Here is a 13,825-nt window from a genome sequence, read left to right on the forward strand (position 1 = left end):
CATCATTTTACATTGCATTTCCTTATCAATAAAAGTAGGAACTAGTTACATTTATTTAATACTTTAAAATAAATGGCAGCATTATCCTGACAATATGATAAAATCTGCATGTTATGAAAACCAATTCTTTAATCTTCACACAGATGTAACTTACAATATGGCAAATTTTTAATTTAGGAAAAGAATGATTTTTGATGTTTTTGCAGAATATCAGCACTGAACATTATAAATTAACTAGGGAGCTAATCAATTTGAATACTATGTTTAAATTACATTTAAGACCTCTTTTAATCATTTAAGAAGGTTTCTATTTTTATTCTCTCTGCCTACATCTCAGAGCCCCAATTAGGCACTCCATGCTTCTAGCTGACATTCCCTTTATCCACATTTATTTTATAAAAGAAAAAAGGCAAAGCCGCACATAATTAAGAACCTGGTGCACTAATAACCAAACATACAATTGGGCAGAAGGATAATCCAATCCATTTCCTCTCACAGGAGAGTAACCTCCATAACTCACTTTAAGCGCTGCCATTCATGAGTTATGGGTCATTCCCTTTCTAGTGAAAATAAATTCTCCCGCACCATCAGCCAGAGCTGGGTATTTTTCTTAGGACATGTAAATTGTAAAAGTGTATGAATATAATCACATGCGGCGTTACAGGTAAAGTATAAGCTCTTGCTCTTGGACACAGGCTTGTAAGGAAATGTATGTGGTTTCGAGGCTGGGGCTGCCTAGTTACAATATAGGATTTTTGATTAAAGTGAATTTATTCTTGAGATTTTTATGGTGTTGGTAAACTGCTTAATCTGTCGCTCTGTGTTTTATGATGCCAGCCAAATCCTCCAGGTCAGGGAGACCCAGCAGCAGAGCCACAGTCGTTTATCACAGCCTCCATTTTCCACGGTGTGTGACTTCGTAGTGGCACTTTCTTAGGACTGAAACCTGGCACCTAAGGGTGTTAAGTTGGGAGCTTTAAAAAGTTTTGATTTTTCATGGGTCGCATGTTTAATTTTGGCTCAATGATGGCTAATAAAAATTGGGGTAGGCTTTGAAGAAGCCTCATATTCCCGAAATTCATCGACCTGGCCTCTGTGGCACTTTGAGAGATCTGTCTTTCTGCACAATTAATGTGCACCAAGTGAGCTGCTTCATTTTCTGTGCTCACAAACCATATGTTATATGCAGCTCACTAGTAATTTATCATAAATGAAATATAAATTATATTTCTAAACATTGACAAAACACGCTGTCCTTGTCCTCAAAAATATCATAAAGCACATCTATTCTTAGCATTGAAAGCTAAATCCTTAAGAATCTGATAGTTTTTCTTTTGTTTCTTTTTAAAATGTAGTATATATGCTACGTACTTTCAGCTATGTTTATTTATTATGTAAATTGAAGCAGAAACCCCACCTTCTCAAGTCTTTTTAAGGTATTAATATGAAATTTTCCTTATACCATTTGTGTATCTTTTTGTACATTTTATGAAAATACAAGAGCAGAAACATATTGATCAATTTTTATTTGACCGCATCATGACTTCTTGAGAATGAAATAAAGAATATCGACAAATGCCAGAGGTTTGCTTTAAAACATGCTAGCAAATAAAACAAGCAAACAAATAGAACACTGCATGTAAAGAGACAGATGAAACAAGATAGGCAAAACATGGATTCCTGTTGAAGTTAGGCAGTGACTACTTTGGGCTCATTATAGTATTCTATTTTTTCTTATGCTTTTAACCTTCCAAAATAAAGATCTTTTAAATTATGGTAATAAATAGGTTAAATATTAAGCCTGGAGGTGGTTAAAATGTAATAAAATATAATAATAATATTGTATAAAATTAATACAAAATTTTTAATTCATGCATCACATATGTACTTAACACATATAATTATACCAGACGTACCATTAAGTTCTGCTGCCTTGCCTTTCTGAGACTTACATGGACAAGCATTTGCAACATTATTTGAGGTTAAGAGTCAACACATGCCCAAAACATGACTTAGGTTTTATGATTTGTTAGTAAGTACCTTCAGAAGCTTCTGGTTGTAAAAGAAAGTCATTAAAGTACAGACTGTAAGGTCTTTCCAACTCCAAGCTTGGTAAGGAAAGGATCATTTAGACCTAAATCAATATTTAATTAATGCCAAATCAATATCTGGCTTACATTCATCTTGAAAAGAAAGAGAAGCAAATTCAGTCAAAACTGTCCCACTCTCATGGATAATGAGATAAACTACAATTGGTTTGTGGTACTGCGTGCTCAGGTGAAGGAAACATGTCGGTACTGGAGGGTGATTCCCTATCAGCTAAAAAGATTCCGGTCTCTGGACCTCAAAATGGGGCTAAGATGCCTGCTTTTCAACTCAGCAGACTCAAATATTGGCAGACAAATAGTATTGTAAACACCAAGAGAGTATAACCACTAAATCTGGATGCTGTAGCTTGTCCAATAGGGTTATTTTTCCCCCTCAATACAGAATTGCGGTTGAATACCTGTTCTTCAACTATGTTTCTATTACCCACTATCTCTGGTTGGCAAAGCTAAAATCCTTTCTTTGAGAAGAAGGACATCAAGTGACATCAAGTAGTATAAATGAACTCATAAGCACTCCTGGTAGGCAATTGAAATCTGCTTCCACCCTAAACCTTGAGAAAGTCCTCTGCCCAATATCACTCATTGCCTAGGAGCATATCGAATAGTTTGATACCCATCAGCCTGCCTCTAGAACTTATATGTTGAGAGGTTGCCATTCCATCCTGAAGCAAACAAAATAGGGTCCCCAAAAGAAGCATGCTGGGCTTCCTGCAAATGCACATGGAGCCCAAACATTCTCTGAAAACCCTGATCCACCTACGACTAGGGTATATGCTGAATTGGGAAGTGATTGAAGGCACCCTTCTTGTAGAACCATCAGTCCCTGTCAGGAGATGTAAGTTTCACAAACTGACTCCTCATGTTAAGCATGGCCTAGCAGAGCTGGACCTGCCACCAACATTGCAAGTGGGGGCAGTGTTTCTTAGAAGACATGAACACCTTGTATGTGGCATTTACAGTGAAACCCTCAAGGAGCACTTTTTTGGCTGAAATAAATTTGATCTTAATGATGTACCAAAGGCCCCAGACAGTGACCCTGCAACACTCTATGTGTCAGAAATTTTAAAATACCAGAAATTAAATTCTTCTGTGAATGCCACCTTTCAGCTCCAACCAAGCTCAAAGGACCTCCAAATTCAAGCCATCTATAGATCAGTTAACATAAGGTGACACAGATTAGGGATATGGTGTGCAGATTCTTCTAGAGGAGGCACTTCTTTCAAAAAACAATGTCTTTCAGAACCCTTGGAATGATCTGAGCAGTACTCTTGCTCTTCGTGTCCAGAAGAGAGAGAAAGATGAAGGGGAGAAGGAAAGACTCCCCAAAACCTGATCAGGCTGTCCCTCAACCTTAGCCAATCCACACAGGGCTCTGCTGCAGTGCCTGGACGTCAGCATCCACCGAGGAGCATCTGGAGCCAAGCACCTTCATTCTGGGATGTCTGCAACCATTAGGAATTTCCAGGACATCGTGGGATTCCCTCCCTCTTATTTCCATCTGCCAGATCTCAGAATCAACAGCATGAACTCATCAGGAAATCTGTCATCATTCATAACTCTAATAGTCTGGCTCAAAAAGAAAGGTGAGGGCAGAGTTTATGGCATCACTTTCTCAGATTCCTGTGCCAGGGCTACATATATGACAAAGACATGCAGGCCATGACGCACCTTCTCCAGAAACTTAGGAGAGGCTGGCCATTTCTACCATTACTCACTTCCACAAAGCCCGGCCAATGTTGTGCTGGTTTCTCATGAGGAAGGGGCACTGTGTGGCACTGCGCCGGCTGGCTCCAAGTGTGACTAGATAATATGTGCTGCGAGGACCAGGATCATGCCATATTCTTCACTGCTCTGTTCCTAGTGCCTGGAAAGGAGTAAATACGTAATAAATATTTGTTCAATGAATGAACGAATGGACACATTTCAGAATATCACTATTTTATTTCAAACTAGGACAGTTTGATAAAGTATATGTTTATTCTTAAAAAAGAATTCACAAATACACACATATAGCATTAGTATATACATTCTAATGAGTGAATGTTCTTTATGGAAATTTTGGACACAAAGAAAAACTTTTAAATCAACTGTAATCCCACTTCTGATGACATTTTGATGTACATCCTGACAATCTTTTTCCTATGCATATATTTAGACATTTTATAAAGTTGGGATGTTACAAACTGTCGTATCTTTCTTTTCTCTCTAATCCTTATTTGCTGCAAATGCACATGGAGCTCAAACATTCTCTGAAAACCCTGATCCACCTACGACTACGATATGTGCTGAATTGAAAGGTGATTGAAGGCACCTAAAGCCTTCTAAAGCACTGTATATCTTCAAGCACATCTGGATGTACTAGAGCTGTGTTTAGACTAAAGGTGTCCAGTGGCTCTGCAATATCAACATCTTACTATTGAAGAATAGGTCCTTTGTGAAATAAAGCACACAACAAGTGATTAAAGCCTTACTGTCTAACACTCTGTCATCATAGGAGTATCTAAAAGCTGCACAGCTACACCCATACCTCACCACAGAGGCTGTATAGCACAGTGAGTAAGAACACACACTCAGGTTACCTGTGCTCCTCTGCCACTTTACAGCCTTGTAATCTGGCGCCTCAATATCCTCATCTATAAAATGGGAAGAAAAGAATAGTGTCTACCTCAGAGGGTTCTTGCAAGGATTAAATGAGCTAATGAATCTGAAATATTTAGAAAAATTCCAGGCATATACTAAGCACTATAAAAGCTAACTATTGTTGATAGTATCCCAAGCATCTTCTTAAATATACCAATTGCTTAATGCGTAATAGGCACTTAATAACATTTGTTAAATAAATGAGTCCTCTATAGCACCATCTAATGTTGATATTACAGCTGTTGATTTTACACCTTTTTGGATTCAACAGAGCCACAAAGCAAGTCATTTTTCTCTGGCTGTGATATTCCTCCAATCATTAATTAGTAACATCATACAGGATCAGCTTTAAAGGGAGAGTACATTCTGGCTGGTTTAAATTTTATATTGGCTAATGACAGAAATTACTGGGTAGTCACGGGGCCCCTGAGAATCAGTGTTACTGGTTTGGGTCGTTTGGAGTTCTAGTTCTTACATGCTGCCGTAGCTGTGGGGGGGGCCTTCCCCCAGCATACATCTCAGCTCAGCGAGGACTGTCACTGCAGGCCTGCTCCGAGGCCGTCACATGGCTTCTCTGGAGAGAGCGAGGTGTGAAATAGGTCTACATGCCTTGGCTGTCTCTTTGCTTAGATATATTGCAGCCACTGCTTACAGTTCTGATATAAACCATGAGAGAATGCAGCTGACAAGATATAGTAACATAAAGGTCAATAAAACCTGTGACTATTAGGTCAAGGGCAGAAAAGACATAATTTTATTTCAAAATAAAAGAAGAAACTGTAGTCAAAAATGGGAGAAATGCATTCAAATATACTTTCTGCTGCTTCTCTGTTTGCTCCTGAGAGTATATTGTCTTCAGCAGGTGGTTGGCTCTTTCTGCTCGACGTGGGTAAGTGTGGGTCTGAATGGCTCCCACCCGAAGGAAGATGGATGAGGGTGGGGGAGGGGCAAAAGGACACTTAGTGGCAGGTGGGCATTTTTCAGGCCTGATGACTTTCAGAAACCATTTACCGGGCAGCTTTAAATCACAGTCAAGAGATAGGTGCTGCTTCAGTAACGCAGGTATCACAGTCGAGGGAGGTAAATATGTTGTGTGCGACTGTGCATGTCTGCTGTGCTTCAGGGATTCTTTCCTCTGAGGCTCCAGAGTTGGGCTCTGTGGTCTTTAAATATCATATTATGAAAAAATTCAAGGAAGAGAGTCCATGGCTTCCATCAAATTCTCAAAAGTATCCGTGAAGCAAATAATTTAAGAGGCAGATGCTGAACTTCCAGGGGTGGGAGAAAGGCGGCTATGTAAAAAGTATAAGCAAAATCTGTTCCATCCGATTATATAATGGGTGATAACTAAGGGCTTACAAATGATTTGGGATTTTGATCTTGAATCTATTAGATGGTATTTGGTTTTAACTTCTATTAATAATTAAATTTCTTATCAAATTACCTTCTTTTAACGTTATCCCTATTCTCACTGTTCTGATTCATCAGCCAGTTCTAGTCAATAGCCTTTTCATGGGCAAAATCTCTCTAAATTTCAGCTCAGTGCCATTGTTGTTTACAAGACTTATTTCCACAGTATCACAGATAATTATTTCATACTTGATAGACTTTCAAGATTTACTTAGTATTAGCAAGATCAAGCCCAACTAAGCTGACTTAACACTTTTAAAATACTAGAGATGACAGAAAAAGACATTTATACCCTCTTCTCCTTTCAAAAATCACCCCAAAATAACAAGGAGAACAAGAAATGTGCACAATTCCACCTTTCGTGGACCCATAACATACGGAGGCAGAAAAGTGTGGGAGGATGGTTCATAACTTAGGAGAGAAGAGCAAGGTCCAACCCAAGTGCTGTCAGGGGTAGGAGGTGGGGGAGGAGTACACATGGGAAACAATGCCCCCCAGAACTTACCAAGGCTCAGGAACTAGAGGCCTCACCAATAAGGGGTGAGGTGGAATGAGGGAGCGATTAAAACAGTGGGTGCCCAAGTCTCCATGCCCTCTCCCTGTAGTCAGAGGGCTATTCTTAGCCCACCTCTGCAGTAACCAGAGTTACTTGCTGGGGAAACTTAACCACAGACTTGGGGAAACCAGCAAAAGTGAAGTTAGGGTGGGGTGAACTCTGAAAATAGGAGGATGAAGTGAAAGCCTACCTCCTCACAGTTGGGAAGCTACAGTTCTCTTTTTTCAGAATGGAAACACATGTGTAAACAGCACTCCCATGCAAAGATTGGAAGGTCCAGGGAAAGTCAGTTTAGATCCTTACATTTGGGGATCCCCAGCAGAAGACCGGCTGGCCACCCAATCACCCGGGCAAGGCCCTGCAATCTGCAGGCACCACCCACATGCACTGGTGCGTGGTAGCTTTGTAATGCTTTACTCTCAGATATGAATAGGCTACCAAAGATTATCAGACACTTGAGGAAAACCACAGAACACAGAGAAAAGAAGTTCAGAGGAAACAGACAATTCAAGGAACAGAGGAAAATTTCAGAAGAATTATAATTAGCATCTTCAGAAAGATAAGAATTCTTCAAAAAGATAATGCATCCATGGCAGAAGAATAGCATGCTATTAGAAAAGGAGTAGCAAACAAGGAAATTCTTATAAAACAAAATAGTTCTTACTCCCAGAAAGTAAGAGGAAAAGTCTATATGAGAAATGGGAAAAAAGAGATGAGAAAATCAATACAAAAAGTACAGTATCCAACCAATTGGAGTTCCATTCAAACAGGACAGAAAAAATACTGAATAGAAAATTATAAAAAAAAAAATTAAAAGAACGTTGTACTGAAAAAGTTGAACCTCCAGATTAGGCTTACCGTGCAAATTGAATGAGAAAAACAAAAAACAAATTCCAAACCAAAGCATATCTTTGTGAAATTGCTAAACACCAGGGATACAGAGGAGATTCTAAAAGAAAGCAAATCAAGTAACATTCAAAGTATTAGGAATAAGAATGATAAATTCTTCTCAAAAGCAACTTTGGAAGCTAGAACACAATAGAACAATCCTTCAAAATTCTGAGTGAAAATATTTCAAACTAGAATTGTGACGCAAGCTAACAATTGGGTATGAGAATAGGATAAGATTTTCTTTTCATGCCATTCAATGCACCCCCCCCCCCCCCCCGCAAAAAAAGATTTTTTTTCAGTCATGCAAAGCCTCAAAAACAATGAACTCCCCCAGTGTTAAAAAATGAACACCAAGGCCTGGGGTGCAGGAGATCAAAGATCAACCCTGGGAGAGGAGAGAGGAACACCCTGAGTGACTGTGAGGGAGGCACAGGGGGGAGGCACAACCGGCACAGACAGAGAATCCGGACCAACGAGCAGAATCAGGCTAGAGGAGGGGGTCCCCAGGACACAAGGATCTACAAACAAGCTGTGAAGAGAGTTTGGACCCTCTTCAACATTGTTTTGAGAGACATTTTACAGAGTTGTGTGGAGTGTGAGAAGACTTGGATGTTTCAAAGAAATCCTAACTCCAAGAAATGGAAAACTGTACCTAAGAACGGAAACAATCACTGCATACTAGTTGGCTCAGCAGTGAATAGTATTTAGAGGGTGGTATCAGGAAAGCTCTGTCCATGGATCACACTGGGAGCGTGAGCGGAGAGTGTAGGTGAACACAAACTCTCACCTGCCACTAGTTATCATCGGTGTTTAGGGCAGATTCTGGCCAAAGTATGCTGGGAGTTTGCCCCTCTCTGCCTCCTACTAGCTGTGAGCCCTTCGTCATGTGACTTAGCCTCTCAGTTTTCTCATCTGTAACTGGGGATAATAACAGTTCCTACTTAGGAGGACCACTATGAGAATTCAACTCAACAGCTGTAAAGCTCTTAGGACGATGTATTGGTACATAGGGAGGATGATCAGAGTACCTGGTGAATAACCAAGTGCTAGCATGTGCGTGCTGCATAGAATTGTGGGGGAAACCTACCAATTTAGGTAAAAAAGAAAATAGGAAATGGTTGCCTTTGGGAATCAGGAAAGGGGAAGGATGAGGGACTACTGGTTTTTTGCTTCTAAATCTCTTTGTATAATTTGAATTTCTTTTTAACTATTACAGGTAATACTTTAAGTAAAATAAAATTAACTTAGAAAAACCAACAGCCAATTGCAAATCTTAAAATGAAGGGCACACACAAGCTTTGACATGAACTATTTCATACTTACAATTTATTCACATTTTCATTTGCTATGCAAATGAAGTTCTATGTGTTTGTAATGCAGCAGTGGATCCAAGTCAATTTTTTAAAATCAAAGTGTCAACACAAGAACCTATTATTCAATTATTTCTGCAAACAAAAAAACACAACTAATTAAAAAACAAAGTTTTCACTGCTCTAAGAGAAGTGCCTTACAGGTATTAGCCAGTGATCTAGATTCGGGGGGAGGGGGAAACACACATGAAAAGTGAGGCAATTTGAACCCTAACTCTCCCCTACTCCTACCCTCTGATAAAGATTTTAATAAGTAATGAAATAGGAGACTTACAAAGTAAAAGGGGGAGAGACACAAAGGCATTGGATCAAGAAAATGCATAGACCAGCTGTCCCCGAGGTACACTTGCTCTTCTAAACTAATGAAAGGGCCAGCAGGAACCAAAGAAGCAGGGCTGCTCTTGGTTACAGAATTATATCAAACTGCTTCCAAAAGAAATCACATCACAGCTCTGCATTTCACAAGCAAGCTAACACAGGGTAAGAAAAAAAGAATTCCAAGTCATGGTTACTCCACTTGATCCTCAATGTGGGTTGCCTAATCCTCGGCCAAATTCTAGTTCCCAAGGCATGTACTGCCTGCCTTCTTAACTGTGTGAATTTAATCTGTCCACTAACCTAACATGAATCAAGGTATTTACAAGATAACTTCTAGAATGTCATCGTGTAACAATCTGGTACAATGGAGTTGCTCCTTTGGGTGAAAAAAAAGGATTTTATTTCCTTTCGCCTGCTCTCATCTGAGTGGCATCCAGTGGATGTCACGCTCAGTTGGAAATTCACAGCTGCCTTCTGTGCCCCGACCACCAAACCCCACGCTCATCATTAAAATGTGGAATAACAAAACACATCTTGCTCTGGGCCTTTGCCAAACTGTCACTATATCTGGATAGTACAGCCTCCTCTCTAAAAACAGAACAAAATAGTCTGAACTTTGTCCCAGTGTGGCAGCGTGGGCTGCTGTGACAGCAAGCTAATTCATCACTGTGGGGACCTTAGGCTGTGCAACTGACCACCCAACTTACTGTCGTCTGAGGGGGTGGCAGTTAATCATCTCCTTAAATGATGTGGATATGAAAACAGGGCTGATTGTTGCTCAGCACACTAACCTTATCCATCCTCCGTGCCCCCAGCAGTGACTGTTGCCATTTTCTCCTTCTTCCCAGACCGCTGGGTTTCAAGAGATTCTGACCGAGGTGGAAATTTTAGCGGTGATTGTGGGATGCCTGTGTCATGACCTCGACCACAGGGGAACCAACAATGCCTTCCAAGCTAAGTAAGTGTTCTAATTGTTGTTATTTTAATGCATTTGCCTTTCTGCTCAGAGCCAAAGGTGACGAATGCTAAAGAGTAAAGCATTAATTTCTGGCATCCAGGGCCAAGGCCACGCAGGCTTGGGCGTGCATGTCACCGGGCCCATCCATCTTTATAATTCCCTATTCTTCTTTTAATTGCAAATTTGCCCTTCATGTCATGCTTGTTGATTTGGTCTGTCTCTGCTGACCTCACTCAGATAACAAAGCTCAGATCTTAAAGGGCCTACATTTTTCCTCCCAGAATATTTGCTTTTATGGCATGATAAGCTTCTTGGACCTGCTACTCTCAAAATCTGATTTGAGACTCTAAAATACAAGCAATCTTAGGAAATTTTATGAAGCAAAATAGCTCTTTTCCTCTCCAATAGAATCTGTTCCAGGATTCTTTTGATGGTGGGTAGTGTATAAACTGCAGTGAAGAAAGGTCACATATGAGGAGTATAGTCTTTGCTCATCCCTGCTCCCATAGAAAGTGGAAAACAAACAAAAGAATCACATTAATACAGCGATGTGTAGGCAACTAGTTGCCATGCACACAATGTGCGTGGATAGAATAATCTGTCCCTAAGCAAGTTGTACTGGTCAAGATAGCTATTGCTTGGTGGCTCATTCTGTGGCCAAGGCCATGCAACTTACGGATCAAAACCCAGGTCTCCTGACTCTTCTGTGAGAGTCCAATTTTAATGTTCTTTTCACCATCTTTCTACAAACAAAATGATACAGGAGTTCAGAGGCTAGAGAGAAAAGTTTGGGGCTGGAGAGGTTAGGGGAGGCTTTGACAAAAAGGTCCTTTCTGATGACTGATCGCAAAGCCCCCAGAACAAGTTGACCTCTGGTATCTGAAGCTTCAACAGCCTCCTCTGTGGCAACAGGTTCCTTTCAGCTCACGGCTCGTTTTGTTCCCCACAGACCTACTCACTGAGGCCTTGGAGTCCTGGGCCCCTGCATTTGCTCCTGATCGAGCAGATGAATTTTGATTTTGTGTCCTTCTCTTCCATCCTGTGTCCTATAACCCATCACCTCAACCCTCTCTTCTCAATATCCCATAATTTTTTGACCCTTTTAAGTTTCTGTGACACCCACTCTGCAAATACTCAGTCCTGATACAGTCTAACAATTCAGTTTCTTGCTAGTCTGCCTAGACTTGTAAAGGCTTTGGGAGAAAATGTCACAGCGGTGAGAGTTTGAGACATACCACCTATATTAATATATTCTCCCAGCTCAGCAGGACACCCAGTGGTCCCCACCAATCCTCTGTGTCCCTAGCCAGCTCCACCCCCCTGTTGCTCTCAGCAGTTTCATATGCCAAACTTCTCTCCTCCAAAGCCACCTCCCGCTCCGCTACCTCCCCCGCGTCACTCGGCAGATCACCTTGCCTCCTACTTCACCGAGAAAATTGAGGCCATCAATCGAGGAGTCTCTCAATTTCCTCCCCTGCCACCTACCAACTTATCTCCCCGTCCCCATCCTTCCCTCCTTCCCTCCTATCTCAGTGAAAGGACTGTCCTTCCCTTGTCTGAGGCTGTCCCTCCACCTCTGTGGGGCCACTCCTTGCTTCTCCTCCGGGACCTGGCGCCATCAATCTTCCCCTCTCCCCTGTATCTGCTGCCCTCTTTCTGCTGGCTCTCTGCGTCCTGTTAATATAAACACTTCTCCCTCATCCTGAAACAAAACAAGACAAAACCTGCCCTAATCCCCACTTCTCTCTGTAGCTTTGGTGCTATTTCTCTCCTTTCCCTCGCAGTCAAGCTTCTGGAAAGCTGTCGGGTTCACTGTCCTCACCTCCCCAGCCCTGCCCTCCCACACAGCTTTCAGTTCCAACTCCCCGGAGAGGCCGTCCTCAGTAATGTCTCCAACTTTTCCCAACGCTTTTGGACTCTTTTATGTCCTTTCTTGATCCTTCTTGCCAAGAGACATATTTTTTTCACTCCCTCCTTCCTGGAACTCTTTCTTCCTTCGTTTCACAGACAAAGGACTTTCCCCTACCTGAGAAGAAAGCCTTTCTTCTCAGTTTGCTTCAGGCTTCTCTTCCCTGCCCCGCATGCCCTGGTGATGTCGTCTCCCCATCCTCTCCTGCTCTTCATGGTCCTCCATGCGGGGCCTCCACCCACCTGCTGATGACCAACCCCCCCACCCCCCACCCCCATTTCTCTGAGCCCTATTCTCAGCTTATCTCCAGGCACTCATGCCCCTCCTATTCCAAGTCCCACGGTCGCCTCAATCTCAATCTTTCCCTTCACGCACGTCCCTCTCTCTCTCACCCTCCAACCCAGTGCGTGGCACCACCGGGAATCTGCCCTCCTCCCCACTCTTGCATGCGCTCCCTGCTCTTTCGCGTCTCTCCCGGATTGCCACCGCAAACAGCCCAACTCTCCTCCTCCCGTCGGCTTGGTGCCCCAGAATAATCTCTCTAATTCACAAAGCTGACCAGGTCATTCCCTTCGCAGAAGCCATCCACACCTCCTGCAACTTTCAGAATAAGATTCAAATTCCTTAGTTTAGCCGCCTAAGGCCCTTTTCATTCAGGCCCCTGCCCATGTCTCTGGTGAGGCACCCGCTCGCCCCACCCCACCTCCTCCAGGCACAGGGGACCACAGGATGCACAGAGTGGGGTCCTGCTGGTTCACATGTCCCTGCTGCCCAGGACGCTGCCTCCCCTGTGGGAACACCTTTCCTCTCCTTCCTTCCCCAGACTCCTCTGAAAGCATCCCCACCAGGGCTCTATCCCTAACACACTCTCCCCTGGTCAATTTTCTATGCCCACAAGATGCCCTGGCCGTGCCCTTTCCACAGTGTGCTTCACCCTCTGCCTTCCTTGCTGACTTGCAGGGGTGTCTCCCTTCTTTGGTACCTGCAATGGTGGGCAAACAGCGCCAGGAGCATAATAACCAATAAATATTTGCTGAATGAAGGAATGAATGGTGACTGCATGAATAGATGAGATTTTAACTATTTGATTATAATATGGCTTTTCCCTAAGGTTTCCTGATTTCTCTAACAGGTGTAACCTGTTGTAGATTATTATAAAACGTAGTTTTTATACACACAGGTTTGATGCTGTACCACTAAAGCGTATGCTTTCATTCCATGTCTGACATTTCCTTATTTTGAGTTCTTGTGTCTGCATTTCATTGTTTGTTTTAGGATTCCTTTCTCCCTCAGGCCAATGGTATCATTGTCAGTGTATCTCCCTCTAGCACCCTCTCTCCAGCCCGCCACAACTCTTCCATAAAGAAGAGATAAATGTGTCAGAATTGTGTCTATAAAACAAGAGTGAGCACCTTGTGGGTTCCTTTAAGAGTGAAGTGCACAATACCTGCATGCGTGTACCAATGGCCCCTCCCCAGAGAGAGAGCCAGCGCATCATGCTGAAAGAATCAGCTCTTCTTGCTAGTTGATCCCTCAGCTGTTTGGACCAAGAATACACACCCAATCAAAGCTGGGCCAATCAGATTTTGTCTCTAAGGAATTTGGAGTTGGAGTGCCATGCTATTGAGTCAGCTGCAGGATCAAAGCTGCAGGGAGCTGAGGCTG

The 13,825-nt window shown here is 42.3% G+C and overlaps 1 protein-coding gene across 1 annotated transcript in view; it reads left to right on the plus strand.

The window, feature by feature from the left end:
• The window catches only part of PDE11A (phosphodiesterase 11A), a 335,245-nt gene that overhangs the window by 246,398 nt on the left and 75,022 nt on the right, over positions 1-13,825 (plus strand). The window contains exon 13 of the mRNA XM_069470433.1: positions 10,142-10,251. Coding sequence (XP_069326534.1) covers positions 10,142-10,251 — 110 coding nt within the window. The remainder of the gene's footprint in view (positions 1-10,141; positions 10,252-13,825) is intronic.

The sequence above is a fragment of the Eulemur rufifrons genome, chromosome 1 (assembly GCF_041146395.1).
Source record: "Eulemur rufifrons isolate Redbay chromosome 1, OSU_ERuf_1, whole genome shotgun sequence".
Taxonomy (NCBI): Eukaryota; Metazoa; Chordata; class Mammalia; order Primates; family Lemuridae; genus Eulemur; species Eulemur rufifrons.